The 14,761-nt window shown below is 32.6% G+C and overlaps 1 protein-coding gene across 1 annotated transcript; it reads right to left on the minus strand.

Moving 5' to 3' along the window:
• Nucleotides 1–5,184: 5,184 nt before the first annotated feature.
• LOC123557239 (uncharacterized) lies at nt 5,185–11,466 on the minus strand. The gene is made up of 6 exons (XM_053543590.1): nt 11,053–11,466; nt 9,278–9,375; nt 8,509–8,707; nt 7,666–7,782; nt 7,055–7,165; nt 5,185–5,899 (listed from the first exon to the last, which is right to left on the minus strand). The coding sequence occupies exons 1-6, from the start codon at nt 11,266–11,268 to the stop codon at nt 5,612–5,614; spliced, it is 1,029 nt and encodes a 342-aa protein (XP_053399565.1). The 5' UTR covers nt 11,269–11,466; the 3' UTR covers nt 5,185–5,611.
• Nucleotides 11,467–14,761: the final 3,295 nt, after the last annotated feature.

The following is a 14,761-nucleotide window of genomic DNA, read 5'->3' on the forward strand; positions in this document are numbered from 1 at the left end:
AACTGTAAAATCAACATTTTCAATAAGAACATTTAAAATAAGTAAATTACCATTTTCATCTTTTTCTAAACTTTTGAATTTAAATTCAAAATTATTATTAATAAAAATTGCTACCCCTCTTGACTGGCTACTAAAGTTGCTAAAGTAACACTCAAAACCCCACTGGCTACGAATATAATTAATCTCTTTATCAGTAAAGTGAGTATCTTGTAAAAAGTACATATTGAATTTATTTCCTTTCAGATAATTTAACACATCTTTTCTTTTCCTACCATCTCCTAGACCTTGTACATTCATAGAAACAAAGGTCAAACACTCAGTCATTGTCGCCTAAGTAATTAAAATAGGTAACTAAATCCACCCACACAAAGTACCGTGAGTCAAACAGTGTAGGACAAGGATTCGAAACTCCATAGAGACTGCAAAATCGTTCGAAAAAAAAAGACAAAGTATAAGCATCAATGTTTTGTCAAAACTGAAAGCTGTTAATACTCTCTTAGTATTGAGAACATTATTCTCGTTAAAAAAAGATAAAAAGAAAAGTAACAGTCCAGGTCCATCACTAAATTTAGAAGCTGAATCTCAGTTAACTTAACTAACCTAGAACTTGATAACAAGTTTATCGTTTTACATGTGCATATATAGAGTGTCTACCGTTAAAGATCTGTACCTTAAAATTTATTAGACATATTTTAATTTTAATAAGACTTGTATTTAAATGTGAAGTTACAAAAACAGATACAAAACAGACATGTCCCATAAAAAAACACAAAGAACCTGTGACCTATGATTAGATGTAAAGTACGTAATCAATATTTTTTTCTATATAAAGTATAATATATCCTGCTACAGCAGCAGAAGTATATATTAACCTCCTTGAACAGTCAGGATAAAACTTAACACGCACATATACTGTCACATAATATATAAATCCTTCTATATTCAGACCACTGCATATAAAAAATACAATAATTAAACGGCAAATAAGTGTCTATTCACAAGCTCATTTTCTGTCATAAAAGTACGAATTTTAACCTCTAAAGTGACATGTAATTGCGAAATTGGCAATATATAGAGTAAGCAAAAATTTATTTCTTATAACAGCATCATTTATTTCTATTTAATATGGTGGCATATTTCTGCATACGATAACCAGATAAGTTTCGCGAAAATGTATCGAGTTTTCACGAAAAACGGAAAAGCTTTCGCGAAAACATTAAAAGCTTTTCACGAAAAGAACTGAAAATATTAAGTGAAAATATTTGCGTAAGTGCCCACTTCTGCATAAGAAAACCAGATAAGTTTCGCGAAACTGGGCCAAACTTTCATGAAAAACGGTAAAGTTTTCGTGAAAATAAAATGTTTTCGCGAAAATAACAGTTTTCACGAAAACAGTAAAATCTTTCAGATGGCTATAAACAGCATACTGCATTCGGTGTCAGTCTGGCATTTTGTTAAGTTGTATGTGCAACGGACTAAGAGATGTGTACTACCGTTGTTCAAAGCCGCGGTTCCGAATGTTTCTATTTTTAGATAACGTTTCATGAAAAGATTAATTTTCAAGATCTTTTATCTTAACTGCAGAAATGGGCACTATCGCGAAATTTTCCACTTAATGTCTGTATTTATTTTCTCGAAAAGTTTTTATTTTTTCGCAAAACCTTTCCTGTTTTTCGCGAAAACTCGATATATTTTCGCGAAACTTTTCTGGTTATCGTATGCAGAAATATGCCACCATAATTTAACAAAAAAAAAGTCTCGCGTTTCTGACCGAAGAATCTAAGTTAATAGCGGCAAAAGTTTATCAACCTAACTATACCATCAGATGAGAAACACTTATAGGTGCCTAAAATTGACACTTGCCGAAAAACATTGTACAGAATTTATCGTTACATGTAGCGACTGTTAGTCATAAACTTTTATAAAGTAAACACTTTCAAAAACACAATTCTTAGTGATCACTGTCACTGTTTCTATGTAAGTCTATTATATATTCAGACACTAAAGTAATATACAACAAATATCTCACGTTTCTATCCGAGGAATCTGAATTAACAGCCTAACTGTACAATCAGAGACGAAACATTTATAGGTGCCCAAGATTTACACTTGCCAGAAAAACATAGTACGTCGTTACATGTAGCGACTGTTAATCATAAACTTTAATAAAGTAAACACTTTCAAAAACACCATTCTTAGTGATCACTGTCACTGTTTCTATGTAAATCTATTATATATTCAGACAATATAGTGATATACAACAAATGTCTCACGTTTCTGTACGAGAAATCTAAGTTAACATCGGCAAAAGTTTATCAACCTAACTGTACAATCAGAGACAAAACATTTATAGGTGCCTAAAATTGACACTTGCCAGAATAACATAGTACAGAATTCGTCGTTACATACAGCGACTGTTAGTCATAAACTTTGATAAAGTAAACACTTTCAAAAACACAATTCTTAGTGATCACTGTCACTGTTTCTATGTAAATCTATTATATATTCAGACAATATAGTGGTATACAACAGATTTTCACGTTTCTGTCCGAGGAATCTAAGTTAACAGCGGCAAAAGTTTTTCAACCTAACTGTACAATCAGAGACGAAACATTTATAGGTGCCTGTAGCGATTGTTAGTCTTAAACTTTGATAATTTAAAGTAAACATTTTTAAACAACAATTCATAGTGATCACTGTCACTGTCACTGTTTCTATGTAAAATTATTACATATTCAGTCAATATAGTGATATACAATGGTCAAGTATATCTCATAGTAGCTTAACTTTCTATTATAAAAGTTGTGGCTTAAAAAATGTTTACAAGTTTCACTTCCTGTTTTTAGGCCGCTTTTGTATATAATGTCAATGGACATGGCCGCTTAAGATTGTATCAAAAACTATGTAAAGTCATTTTTAACCAATCAAAAATTTAACATGTTAATCTCATGACCTCCAACTTAACTACGTCACTGCATGGGGTTTCCGGCGTCAGCCAATGAAAAAGACTTATAAAACGAATGCCACCTGACCTAGATTTACATCTTGAAAATAAATGTAAACACGTGCTATCGTTTACAAACATGTCGTTTAACTAGGAATATTTTGAAAAAGGCAAAATCATACATAAGACAGATATGATATCATTTTAAATTATCTCTGCATATGTTAAGTTTGTTTCTTTTATACTGTATATACTGTATAGCAACTAAGTTATCAGTGATTTTGACAGATCTGTCTGAAGATCCACTCTGATTTTTTCCCATTATTTAACAGTGCAATTATGCGTCCATCATCAGACCAGCAGTTTTTCGCCTCGTGTTTGTCTGACAGTCTCTCTAGTAGCCTCGCATTTTTCAGTGTGAGATCTTTTCTGATCACTATGTTCTTTCCCTTTAGACCTTTCCTTGCATTTAGAACTTGCTGTTTATCAGTTCTATATAAAAATTTACATATTATAGGTATATTTCCATCCTTCATGTATCTACCAAGCCTGTGAGCGATGTCTATCCTATTATTGGGAATGGAGACATCCAGTTTTTCCTTTAGCATTTTTGTTGCTTCTGTCGCGGTGGTTAAAGGGGATTCATCTTTGTTTATATCATTTATTCCGTATATTCTTACACTTTTCCGTCTAGAATATTGTTCTAGCTCATTAATTTGGTAGGCGTGATATTTGGCCCTATCACTGTTTTCTCCAATCCATTCCTTCAGGTCTTTGTTTTTCTTGTTTAGGGTTGCATTTTCTTCCCTTACCTTTTCCACCGCGGTTTTCATATCACTTTCTATGTTTTTTAAGTGTTCAATCTCTGTTTCTGCTGCTTTCAGTTTGGATTTGATTGATCTAAGGTTTTCGTACACGTTATCCATCTCTGATTTTATTTGGTCACTTATGTCTTTTTTTCAGGGACTGAATCTTATCGTTTAGAAAGTCCTCACTTACCAGATTGTGCAGTCTCTGATCTAATGCTTTCTCAATATATTCTTTCGATGCAAGTTGATTGAATTTTTTATCCAAAGCTGTGATGGTAATCATTAAATCTTGAATGCTTAGTTCTTTTTCTTCTTTGTGTAACATCTTGTCTATTTTAACCTGCCTATCACATCTTTCACCTTTTTCACCCTTTTCAAGTTTTTCACTATTTTCACTATTTTCCTGAGTTTTTTTTTCCTCCTTAGCGTTTGCTCCCATACTTTCTCTTGAGCTTCCCCTTCTCGGCATTTTCACTAGTCCAGCTCACTAGATTATATTTATAAATATATCTACTGTACTTAGTACTCCAAATAATCATATACTGTTAAAACACTCACAGTCTGATTTTTATTTTATCTGTCTGCTTGCCTTATCACTATTTTCAATATTAATCGTGAATATTAGTCGGTAATAATCACGTGTTTTGACCAGATGTACATTTATGTGCAAAAACCGGTTTAACTACTTAAATTTCCATTGTCCGCCATTCCTCTTTGTTCGTTTATCATGCACAGTTTATCTTTTTTAAACAGCTTTCAGTTCGGGAAAAAACATCAATTACATTGTCATCCGTTTGAAACGTACTTTTTTGAGTTTATACCAAATTTAACTCACTTAAACTCCAATATACACAGTGAGTTACGTTTTTTTCTTTCACTGACCACAAAACACGTCCATTTCCCATAACTGACCTTGACCTTTTTCAAATTTCTAATATGTTTAATATATTTTGTAGTAATATGCACATCAAATAAAACTTTATTATTATATATTCAATGTTGTAATATAACTTTTATTTAGGACGTTTACTCAAAATAAGAATTAAACGCATTGGTAACAGATATTCTGGGACATTCCATACGTCAAAACATACTACAACTAGATTTCAAACTCGTCGGGTAAGACTATTACCGACTAAATAAAATAATACGCTGCTTTATACTTCTGATTTCAAACAAACTGACATATAATAAGAAAAGTAGGGCCAAATCATGTTTAATTATCCTCACCATTTTATACACACTTGCGGATATTTACAGCACAAAAGATTTAATACTTCATTTTGTTATACTTTGTGTCAGAAATTATACTTTCTTCTCGCATTTTTTTTCTAACTTTGTTTATTCAGATGTAATGAAGTCGTTCGTAATATTATACATATGTGACATACTATGCTTTAGGAGATGGCAAACACCTGATTTGGGAACAAATAGTATTTTAATTTGTTTATTAAATGTACTGTATGTGTAAATTGAGCAAAACAATAGATAGAGTAAATTAGTTTTGTATCATTGTGACATCAAAAAACTTTCAAAAAACTTTCACAGAAACAAGTGAAAATGTAAAATCTAAACCTAAATCGAGTGTCACGAGTTTACAATGTGGTCTGAACAACGTACGCTGAATATTTCTAAAATCAATATAAAAACATATATATGGTGAGTGAAATATAAAATTGAAAATTCATTTGATATTCACTGCTACAACGTTATTAAGTGTTGCGTATGGTGAAAAAGTAGTTTCGTAGCACATTAAACGTTCAATTGGTATATGTTTTCTTAAGAGTAGGATATATACATAATATTCTTATAATTATATATTTTACTATTCAAGCTACTTTTGCGAGAAACGAACATTTCATTTAGCTTGCACAATACCCTTCGACATTAGCGGCCCATCTTCATGGAGTAAGACAGCCGGCCATACAGTTTGACCAACTTTGTCCCCTCTTTTTGTATAAAAAGTGAACCTCTCTCTGTCGAATTTTTCATCTCGTATTTGCCATTTAAACTCCATAGGTGGATTTTGAATTTTCATCAGCCAGATAATTTCAAATGCTTTTTCCACAAATTTGTCAGTGTCCTTTGAAGTGGATGGCAATTTCTTATCCTGCCTCATTGGTTTCATCCACTTCTCATCAAATATCTATAATAATATTCAGTTTTTCAAATTATTAATAGTGCTATTACGATGTAATGTTTCGAAAATATTTACATATTCTGCTCAGAAATGAAATAAAGTTATCAAATGGCAAGTCTCTGAAAATCATTAATTTCAGATGTTATGACCAGATAGTTTGCTGGAGAAGCAAAGTTTTACACTCCATCAGTTACCATGATAGTTTTACAGTCGAGCAATTACCAGAAAAGATTTGCTGAAATAGGAAAGTTTAACATTCTAGAAGTTACCAGGATAGTTTTGTTTAATGCTTCAACAACTACTAGTATAGCGTTGCAGAACCAATTTTCACACTCCAGCAATCAACATTATAGTTTTGATGAATTAAGTAGGTTAATTTTACACTCCAGCAATAACCATAATAGATTTCCTGAACTAGTGAAGTTTACACTGGCACCACCAATTACCATAATAGATTTGCTGAACTAGTGAATTTTATACTGGCACCAGCAATTGCCATAATAGATTTGTTGAAGTTTTACACTCTAGTAATTACTAAAAAAGATTTGCTGAACAAGGGAAGTTTTACACTCCAGCAATCACCAGAATAGTTTAGCTAAATTACGAAAGTTTACACTACATCAGGTTACTTTTATAGCATAATTTTACTTTCCCGACTAGTCAGAGAGCATTCTTCGTTTACATTTTGCCCTTACGTATAATGACCTTTTAGCAAAGGGTTTATACATATTTATTGGACAGTCACTGTTTGTAAAGAACGGGTTGCAGGAGCAAAGGTTTGCACCTATGTATGTAATCAAAATGATTTAATTCATCACATGTAATAATACGCGTAACATTCATTCTAGCATTGGAAAATCACATCAGGTAACTTGAAAAATCGCAATGTATGTTAACGTCACAGTATTAAAAAGCGTTCAACATCAATCAAATACTTCGCTTTTGTTATGTTTATTCTTTAAATTTACTTCGTGAATGAGCGTTATGTTTCCATTCGCACAGTAACGACAAAATAACTACGTGTTGTATTACTATATAAGTGATATATAGCGATAGAATGTACCCGGTAAATCCACTGTTTGTGTTAAAGATACCCAGTTACGATTTTGTCGACTGGGCTCATTTTACTTTATTTAGGTGCAAAAGAGCAAACCATTTTACCTGAATCAGTGGTCTGACGGACAGTGCTCCCATTGACTTTCTTAGATCACGAATCATTTTGTTTATAGTATCCATCTGGGAGCTGTTCATTTCTGACGGTGTCTTTCCCTTCTGTTATGAAATTGAAATAATAATAATAATACTAACATTTTAAGTTATGTACAATTTTACTATAACATCGAATTAAATGTGTATACAGACTATTCAACTTCAAATATTATTCTGAATATAAACTTAAGTTAAACTTAAAGAGCCACTGTATTATGTCATTCATCAATGTACTTCCATGGAAGTAAAGGATCACTTTGCCTTTTTTTCCCATTTAACAGTCAGAATTTCAGTGTTTGATTTCAAATTTTATAGCTTTTTGTTTCTTATTCTAGATCGATTGAAACGGAGCGTATTCATTTACATAATAACGTATTTATGTTATAATAATGCAGAATTTAAAGACTATTTCACCTATGTTATTCAGAATACAAATTAATGGTAAGTGAAAAAAATTGGACAACAACTGGTAAGTGAAAACATTTGGACAACAACTTCAAAATGTATGGATTTTGTTTTAAATTGTTATGGCAGTTTGAAATGTCTGATTGTAATATGATTACCAAGCTGCCTTGATGCTTTTGAATAGCAACTTTTGGATTAACTATCTCTTCTGTACATGACTTTTCCATCGCCGAGATTTGTTGTGTGCTGGTGTATGAACAAAACTTCTCGATTTCCTAAAATATTAAATTGCATTAAAGTAAGTTTATTCATTTATTATACATGTATTGAAAACTACTGGAAAATGTTGCTTTTTATGAAAATAAAACGTTATGGTTGGTTCCCAGGAACGGTTGCAAATTTTCATTCATTCTAACACGACATACTAGTATCAACAGTGTTAGAAAAAAATGGTAACTACTTTTTACGACCGTGCTACGCACCTGGATCGGATGACGTGATTGCACGCGAGTGGTTTATTGCAGAATAACTGAGATAGATTTTGCTCTACATGTATGTAGGTAATTCGCTGGTCGTGTTAGAATTTTCAATAACTTATTACTTGGACTTGCATGATAAAACATATTTACCATTCTGTTTAAAGGGACAAACGTTTTGTTGATTTCGTTAATATAGCTGGTGATTTGGGCGACATGTGCTCCTTTAAAAATACACAAATTCCATAAAAGACTTTTTGAAAAATATCAACAGTAATCTGTGAATGTTTATATTTGACGATATTTGGCCAGGCTGGAGTGAGCTTCGTCCGATGTTGTCAAATATACGCATAAAAGTATGCAACATATAGCTTTTGATGCACGTGAAATATAGGGTATGTTCTTGTGTTCAACGGTATATTAGATGGATATTATCACAATGAGTCAATGTTTTAAAGTGGAAATGTAAAGAACTGTGAAAGATAGCATGTAAGATGAATACTAGTCTTATATCAAAGTTGATACCTTTATGAGACCAGAGATTACGTCTATGATTTTGCTTTCGTCGTGTGATACCATATCCAGTTCTTCAAAGGCATGTGTCCATTCTTCATCATAAATCTCTCTGAACTTTTCTGCCAGCTGTGTTGGTCTAAATGGATCACTTAAATCCGCAATATCTGGATTATTATCTACCATTTTGCGACCAGCTAATGTGCTCAATCTAAATTGACATATGCATTTTATAGCAGTAAAGCAGTTACATGTGTAGTTATATTTATAGTCAAACTTGTATTTTTAAAACATTTTTCACTGCCATGTAATGTTTTTGAGACAATGTTAGTTTGGGGCATAAGGGTCACGCGTAATGCTTTTAATAAGATCTGTCAGAATATCTTTTGGAATCATAGAATGCACCAAATCAAAACAATAGCAGCTTCTGTTTGATTGAGTCTGTTCATGAAAGGTAATTGAAAGTGCAACACCCCTAACCCCCACCCCTCCCCTGGCACCGACTTAAGCGGAACTCTGTTAGGCCGTATGACTGTGATTGTGTCGGTGCGACGTTAACCCAAACAAACACAAAACAAAACAAAATCGAACAGAATATCTACGCTGTACTGGTACTTCTGTTTTATATAGTGGTGTCAGTGAATCATCTCTCACTATCAGATTACTATCTATTGCTACAATGTCAGCATATTTTAATTTTTTTAAAAGACGTACATTGTGCCTTGATTCATGTACGTGAGTGACTTATTTTAGGATGGTCGTATTTATTGGTAGTTGCTACCTTGTTTTAAGTTCGTCAATTTGTTTCCGCATTGTCTCTTTTTCGAACTTCAGGTCTTCAATCTGTTTCTTTAGTTTGATTTGAACATTTGGGGCATCCTAAAAAGTAAAACAAAAACTGATACAAGATTAATTAAAATGTATGTTTTTTCAAACCATTTTCCCATGTCATAATGCAATGATGTAACTTCTGCAAAATTTATAAAGACAAGGCAACAATCAACAAAGGAATTTAGCAAATATTAACTCAATAGTTACTTTGCACAAATATTATGATAAAAGGAGAACAATTTTAGAAATGGAACCATGTCATCTCGTTCTAACACAGAAGTTTAAAAAAACATCTACTGACTTTAAACCAAGGTCGGGGAGTAAGAAAGGATGAAATGTTGTACAATCAACAAAAGAAATGACTTGGAAAAAATCGTATTCCCAGGTGTTTGCATTTTACATTGGTGAGACTTACCTCTGATTAATGCTAGTCGACACATTATACCAGAGTAAATCGCATATATATTTTAGTCTCTTTAGAATAAAATATCACATTTCAAGCTCCAACGAAAGAACTGTTTAGAGCCCATATTTTATATTTAGTCTATGTGACTGCTTTGATTGATACTATAGTTCGACGTTATAAACTTTGGTGTTTTACATGCCATGCCTTTTTGTTTCCTTTACGTGTGTTAGAGATTCACCGGGAGGGGATTACTTTTATTTACACTGTCCTGTCCCGTGTCTTTGGAACATGGTGGGGGTAAGAGTGATGTTGGGTGCGCACCATAAACCGGTTTAAGCTCCCCAGTGGTGTTTTTGCCACTGACCGTTCCAAGGCGGTGCCCCACTGTGTTCCTTTGTTTGTTCGTTTTGTCCTAATGTGTTGGCTTTTTGTGCGTGAGCGCGTGTATGTTTATGTGTGTTTGTGGTGTGCGCGTCTGCGTACTGTGGGTTTCGTTTTGGGGAGTCTGCGTTTTTGGTACGTGGCATTCCCTGTTTGATATTTGTATTTGTTTTTTATTGTGCTTGCACGCCGTTGAAATATGTCACTCACTCATTGGATATAATAATAACAATACATATGCCGTGTGTTCCTACTGCTTTTGAAAAGATGAATGAATACAAATAGTACTGTGATATCAATGTGACAAAAACATGAGGCACATTATTCGATACACACACAAAAAAACGTGGAAAATGACGTAATTATTTGAATTCGATTCCTTCTTCTCAAGCGAACCTCGAGTAATAAAACAATTGTTGCCTTTTAGATCTGACTGATATGATTTATCGACTTAAAAAGTGATATTAAACAGCGTCCTTGTCAATACAATTTTTTGAAATAGGTAAATCCTAATATCTCTCTCGACAAAAGGTATTGATTGTATGATACAAATGATACATTATCAATGTCGGTAAAGAGACCTGGCCGTTTACCTCAATAGTCATGCAGACACTGTGTCTTAAGTTATCATTCATGTAAGGAAGTTGCGAGGTACTTGCAGGGAACAGGACAGGGAAGTATACAGGTAAAGAATCACATTACTGTTGAAGAATGGCGTTAAAAACGTCTGTGATCCATCGGCGCCAAACCAGAAAGTAAGAGTAGACAGTAAGAGTACACAACAGTCTGTATTTGGCGTGGAAAAATGCATTGCCTTAAACATTGCAAATAGAAAAAAACATTCTCAACGTAATGAACAACAGAAAATGTTAGAGCGCAATCAAGTTATAATTGTTCTAATGTATATATTCTTGAAAAGAAGAGCACAAATTACAAACCTTTGAATCTCGAGGTTCCAGTTGACCTTGATGTTGCTTCACGTTACTTTTGTTGTTTTCACAATAAAATATTTTATACCTCCGGAAAGTTTCCATAAAACTGTTGTGTGCCTTTATAGCATCCTCTAGTTTCTTATCGTCTTTTTTATCTCTCTTAAGATTCAGAAGGTACTCCGCAACCTTATCAATTTCAGAAGATTCTCCTTGATTTGACATTATCACGCTGAGTAAATAATACTTACAGCATAGAAACAGGAAACATGAAATTATACAAACTGTACAAAAACTGATTGATTATCTGCAAATCAAAATTTAGAAAAATAGTTTACAATATGTTCAGATATTTAATAATGGAAGCAATATGATTTAACATTCCTGAAATGCTGCTACCACAAGTTCTTATTATACTTCCTCTTTCGATTTCTACTTTGATCAATAGATCATTATAGGTCAGCTATACTTCTTTACTATCAATCAGAGGTTTACAACTATCGAACCATAATTTCAATATCGGACTAACCTATCTGAATTTAATCTATTATTATACTAGTACCATTTTAGCAAACAAACATATCTTTGAGTACATGATTTAACACGGTTTCAATATCTTTTGTTAGCTTAAGCGATATAATTGCATTAGCACAACTGTAAAAAGAAAATCGAAACAATTCAATATAAATATTTCAAAAGATTTATTATCATATAATGTAATTTGAACATCATTCATATTCAACAGATGAAATATTAAAAACTCATAATGCCTTTGTTTAAACCGTGTCTGTCACATTTTCCGTTATGAACATGAACAATATAAATTGCTTGTTAAATCCGATTTCCGATAACTGTTTTCTCTAATACTTGTCAAAGGTTTGAAGTTTGATGAACATAGTAGAAAGTTTGATTTGATTCTGCTGTTTTTGATAACCTCCCGTTATGGCTCAAACTGTAAACGTTTATGCACAGTATTAAAAGTAGCGCTTTTCCTACTACGTAATTATGTATGATATGTATTTGGCCAGCTGTTTGAAATACTTTGACATTTATTCTAAAGCCTTATGAAACTTTAAAGAATATTTAAACGAATACCGTATAATTATCTCCAAGTAAATGCAAATTACTTACTGCATTTCACTATTCCTTAATCTAGTGTTCAAAGTCAGATAAAATGATAGCTTTACTTTGCATTTTTAAAATAGAAGAACTTTCAGCATTTAAAGAATTTGTTCGTTTTACAATCAATGCCAGATGATAAAAATGATAGATCCATCTTTTATACTTTGCAACATTCATTCTCTGATTAAGCATAAAATGAAATAAGCTCGTACAGATAAATTGTACAGCTTCAGATGACTCGAATAACACCTTTTGCCACTAATGGTCCCTCATTGTGGAGAAGTATCGCCGGCCAGACTGTTTGTTTGACTTGTGCTCCCCTCTTTGTATAAAAAGAAAACCTGTCTTTGTCGCATTTTTCACCTTCATACTGCCAAAGGAATACCATAGGAGGATGCTGTATCTTCATCAACCATATTTTCTCCAGACATTTTGCGACAAAATAGCCAAGCTCTTTAGCAGAAGATGGAATTTTCCACGATTTTCTCATTTTTTCCATGTAGTACTTGTCAAATATCTGAAATGCATATTACTTGTATTGCAGCATAATAATTTTTCCTTTCGTCAGGTAATTATTATTACTTTTTTTAAAATCAGTGTTTTAGTTTTCGAAAGTTCGTATAATAAAGTTAATAATAAAGATAGAAATGTATTTGGTTCTGTTTTATTTTATTCAAGAGCTAGCGGGGATGCTGATATTGTTGGTGATACTGATAATGTCACAATGATGATATTTATATTGCAAAAATACGACATACGGATGATGATACCGATGATGTTTGTGTTGTATTGGGTTAGGTTGCGGCGATGATGTTGGGATTGCGAATATACTTATAATCTATTTTACCTGTTATTTATCAAATATCTCACACGTTTTGTTGTGGCTGCCAGTTTTAACAACATGCAGCATATTCTTGTTTTTATCGTGCTTTAAAGGGTTCAAACCATAAATCCTAGTTGCATATGTGAGCAAAACAAACGTAGATGCTACTTAATATTGTGATTTTTTTAATATACCTGTCATCATTTTTACCTATAAATGAAATAGAAATTGAACAATACAAGAGATTTCAACACCTCTAATATATAATCAAGCATATTATAAGTTTGGTACATTTTATGTCATGCAATCTGATTACCCAGCAATGATAAGTAAAAAAAAAAGTGTCTAGATCTTTATGTCGAACGTTTTGTATGCCCGTCGTATGTAAATGAAAAATATTCAGTAAAATTATTTCATTAGTATCATACCTCTACGAGTGGCTTTACTTGCAACATTCCATATGATTTTCTTAACTTTGTAAGTAGTTCAACAACAAGCTTTTCCTGCTTTTCATCCACTGCCGATTTAGTGTAAGCCACCTGGAAAGAAACAAGATGTTACTTAATTTACTGAGACTGTTTTGCTTCACAATATCATCCCGATGGCATGGAATTTTCTTTGTATTATGAACTTATTAAATGAATACGACATGCCTGAAGCGACAATTTGCACGATTATACGTTGGCACAATGTGTAACCTGAGTTCAAATGTATATGTCGTAGGCCAAACTGGAATCTAGGCAGATCCGGAATTCTAGTTTGGTCTTGACCGATTCCAGATCTGCCTAGACCAAACTAGAATTCTAGTTTGGCTAGACCAATTCTGGATCTGCATAGGCCAAACTGGAATCTTTCATATGAACTTAAAAATAGTTGTAATAGATGCAAATCAGTGTTCTGGTTTATATATTTTGCATTTAAGCATTGAAGAACAAGAAAAAAGCTCTATTTACAAGGGATATTTAACTGTATTTTTACGACAAGTCCCAAAATTATGTAATAAAACCAAAATATTTCCCTCTAAAATATTATTATCAATTCCTTTTGAAGATAATCTTGTTTAATAGTAACAATTATAAAGGTAGGCCTTTCGTTTTAATGCTGAAGTGAATGTTTAATATTGATTATTGGTTAAAGTATTTTATCAATAAAATGCCATAATCATATTTATTTGTTTTGATTTTTATTTAATCTAAAACTGAATAATATGGTCTGTTTTCCATCCACTAGGAAGGAATAAATTACATAAATTGCCCAAAAGAAACAAAAAATACAAACTATATATCACCACCAAAACTTAAACAAGAAGACTCCAGTTTGGCCTAGGCAGATCCGGAATCGGTCCAGTCAAACTAGAATTCTAGTTTGGTCTAGACCGATTCCGGATCTGCCTAGATTCTAGTTTGGCCTATGACATATATTCAGGAGTACAAAAATGAATGCCATTTAATTAATTGTTTATTATACATCCAAACGTAACTTTATATTCTTTGCAAGACAAACGACGTACCCATAACCAGTTATTTATACACACTTTCAGTTACTGGCATAGGTTACAGGATTCTGCCCTGCACAATGTTGTTACTATTATAGTAAGATAATTATGTAAGAAGGTATATAATGAACAGTTTTATTACGTGAATCCTTATTATAAATCGCAAGTCCACAGTTTGCGCTATATCACAAGTTGATATTCAACACACGTTTTCTAAGCTGATAAGTCAAAAGATTATAAGTAATACTGTTAATTTTATATAAAATGTAATAAACCAC

The sequence above is a fragment of the Mercenaria mercenaria genome, chromosome 5, assembly GCF_021730395.1.
Source record: "Mercenaria mercenaria strain notata chromosome 5, MADL_Memer_1, whole genome shotgun sequence".
NCBI lineage: Eukaryota > Metazoa > Mollusca > Bivalvia > Venerida > Veneridae > Mercenaria > Mercenaria mercenaria.

Bases quoted from the DNA above. Each gene is read 5' to 3' on its own strand.
- LOC123557239 (XM_053543590.1), bottom strand. From the start codon at position 11,268: ATGTCAAATCAAGGAGAATCTTCTGAAATTGATAAGGTTGCGGAGTAC. The intron at 8,708-9,277 runs GTAGCAACTACC...ATGTCAATTTAG, and splicing joins ATTGACGAACTTAAAACAAG to ATTGAGCACATTAGCTGGTC. The intron at 7,166-7,665 runs GTAATCATATTA...ATTTCATAACAG, and splicing joins AAAAGCATCAAGGCAGCTTG to AAGGGAAAGACACCGTCAGA.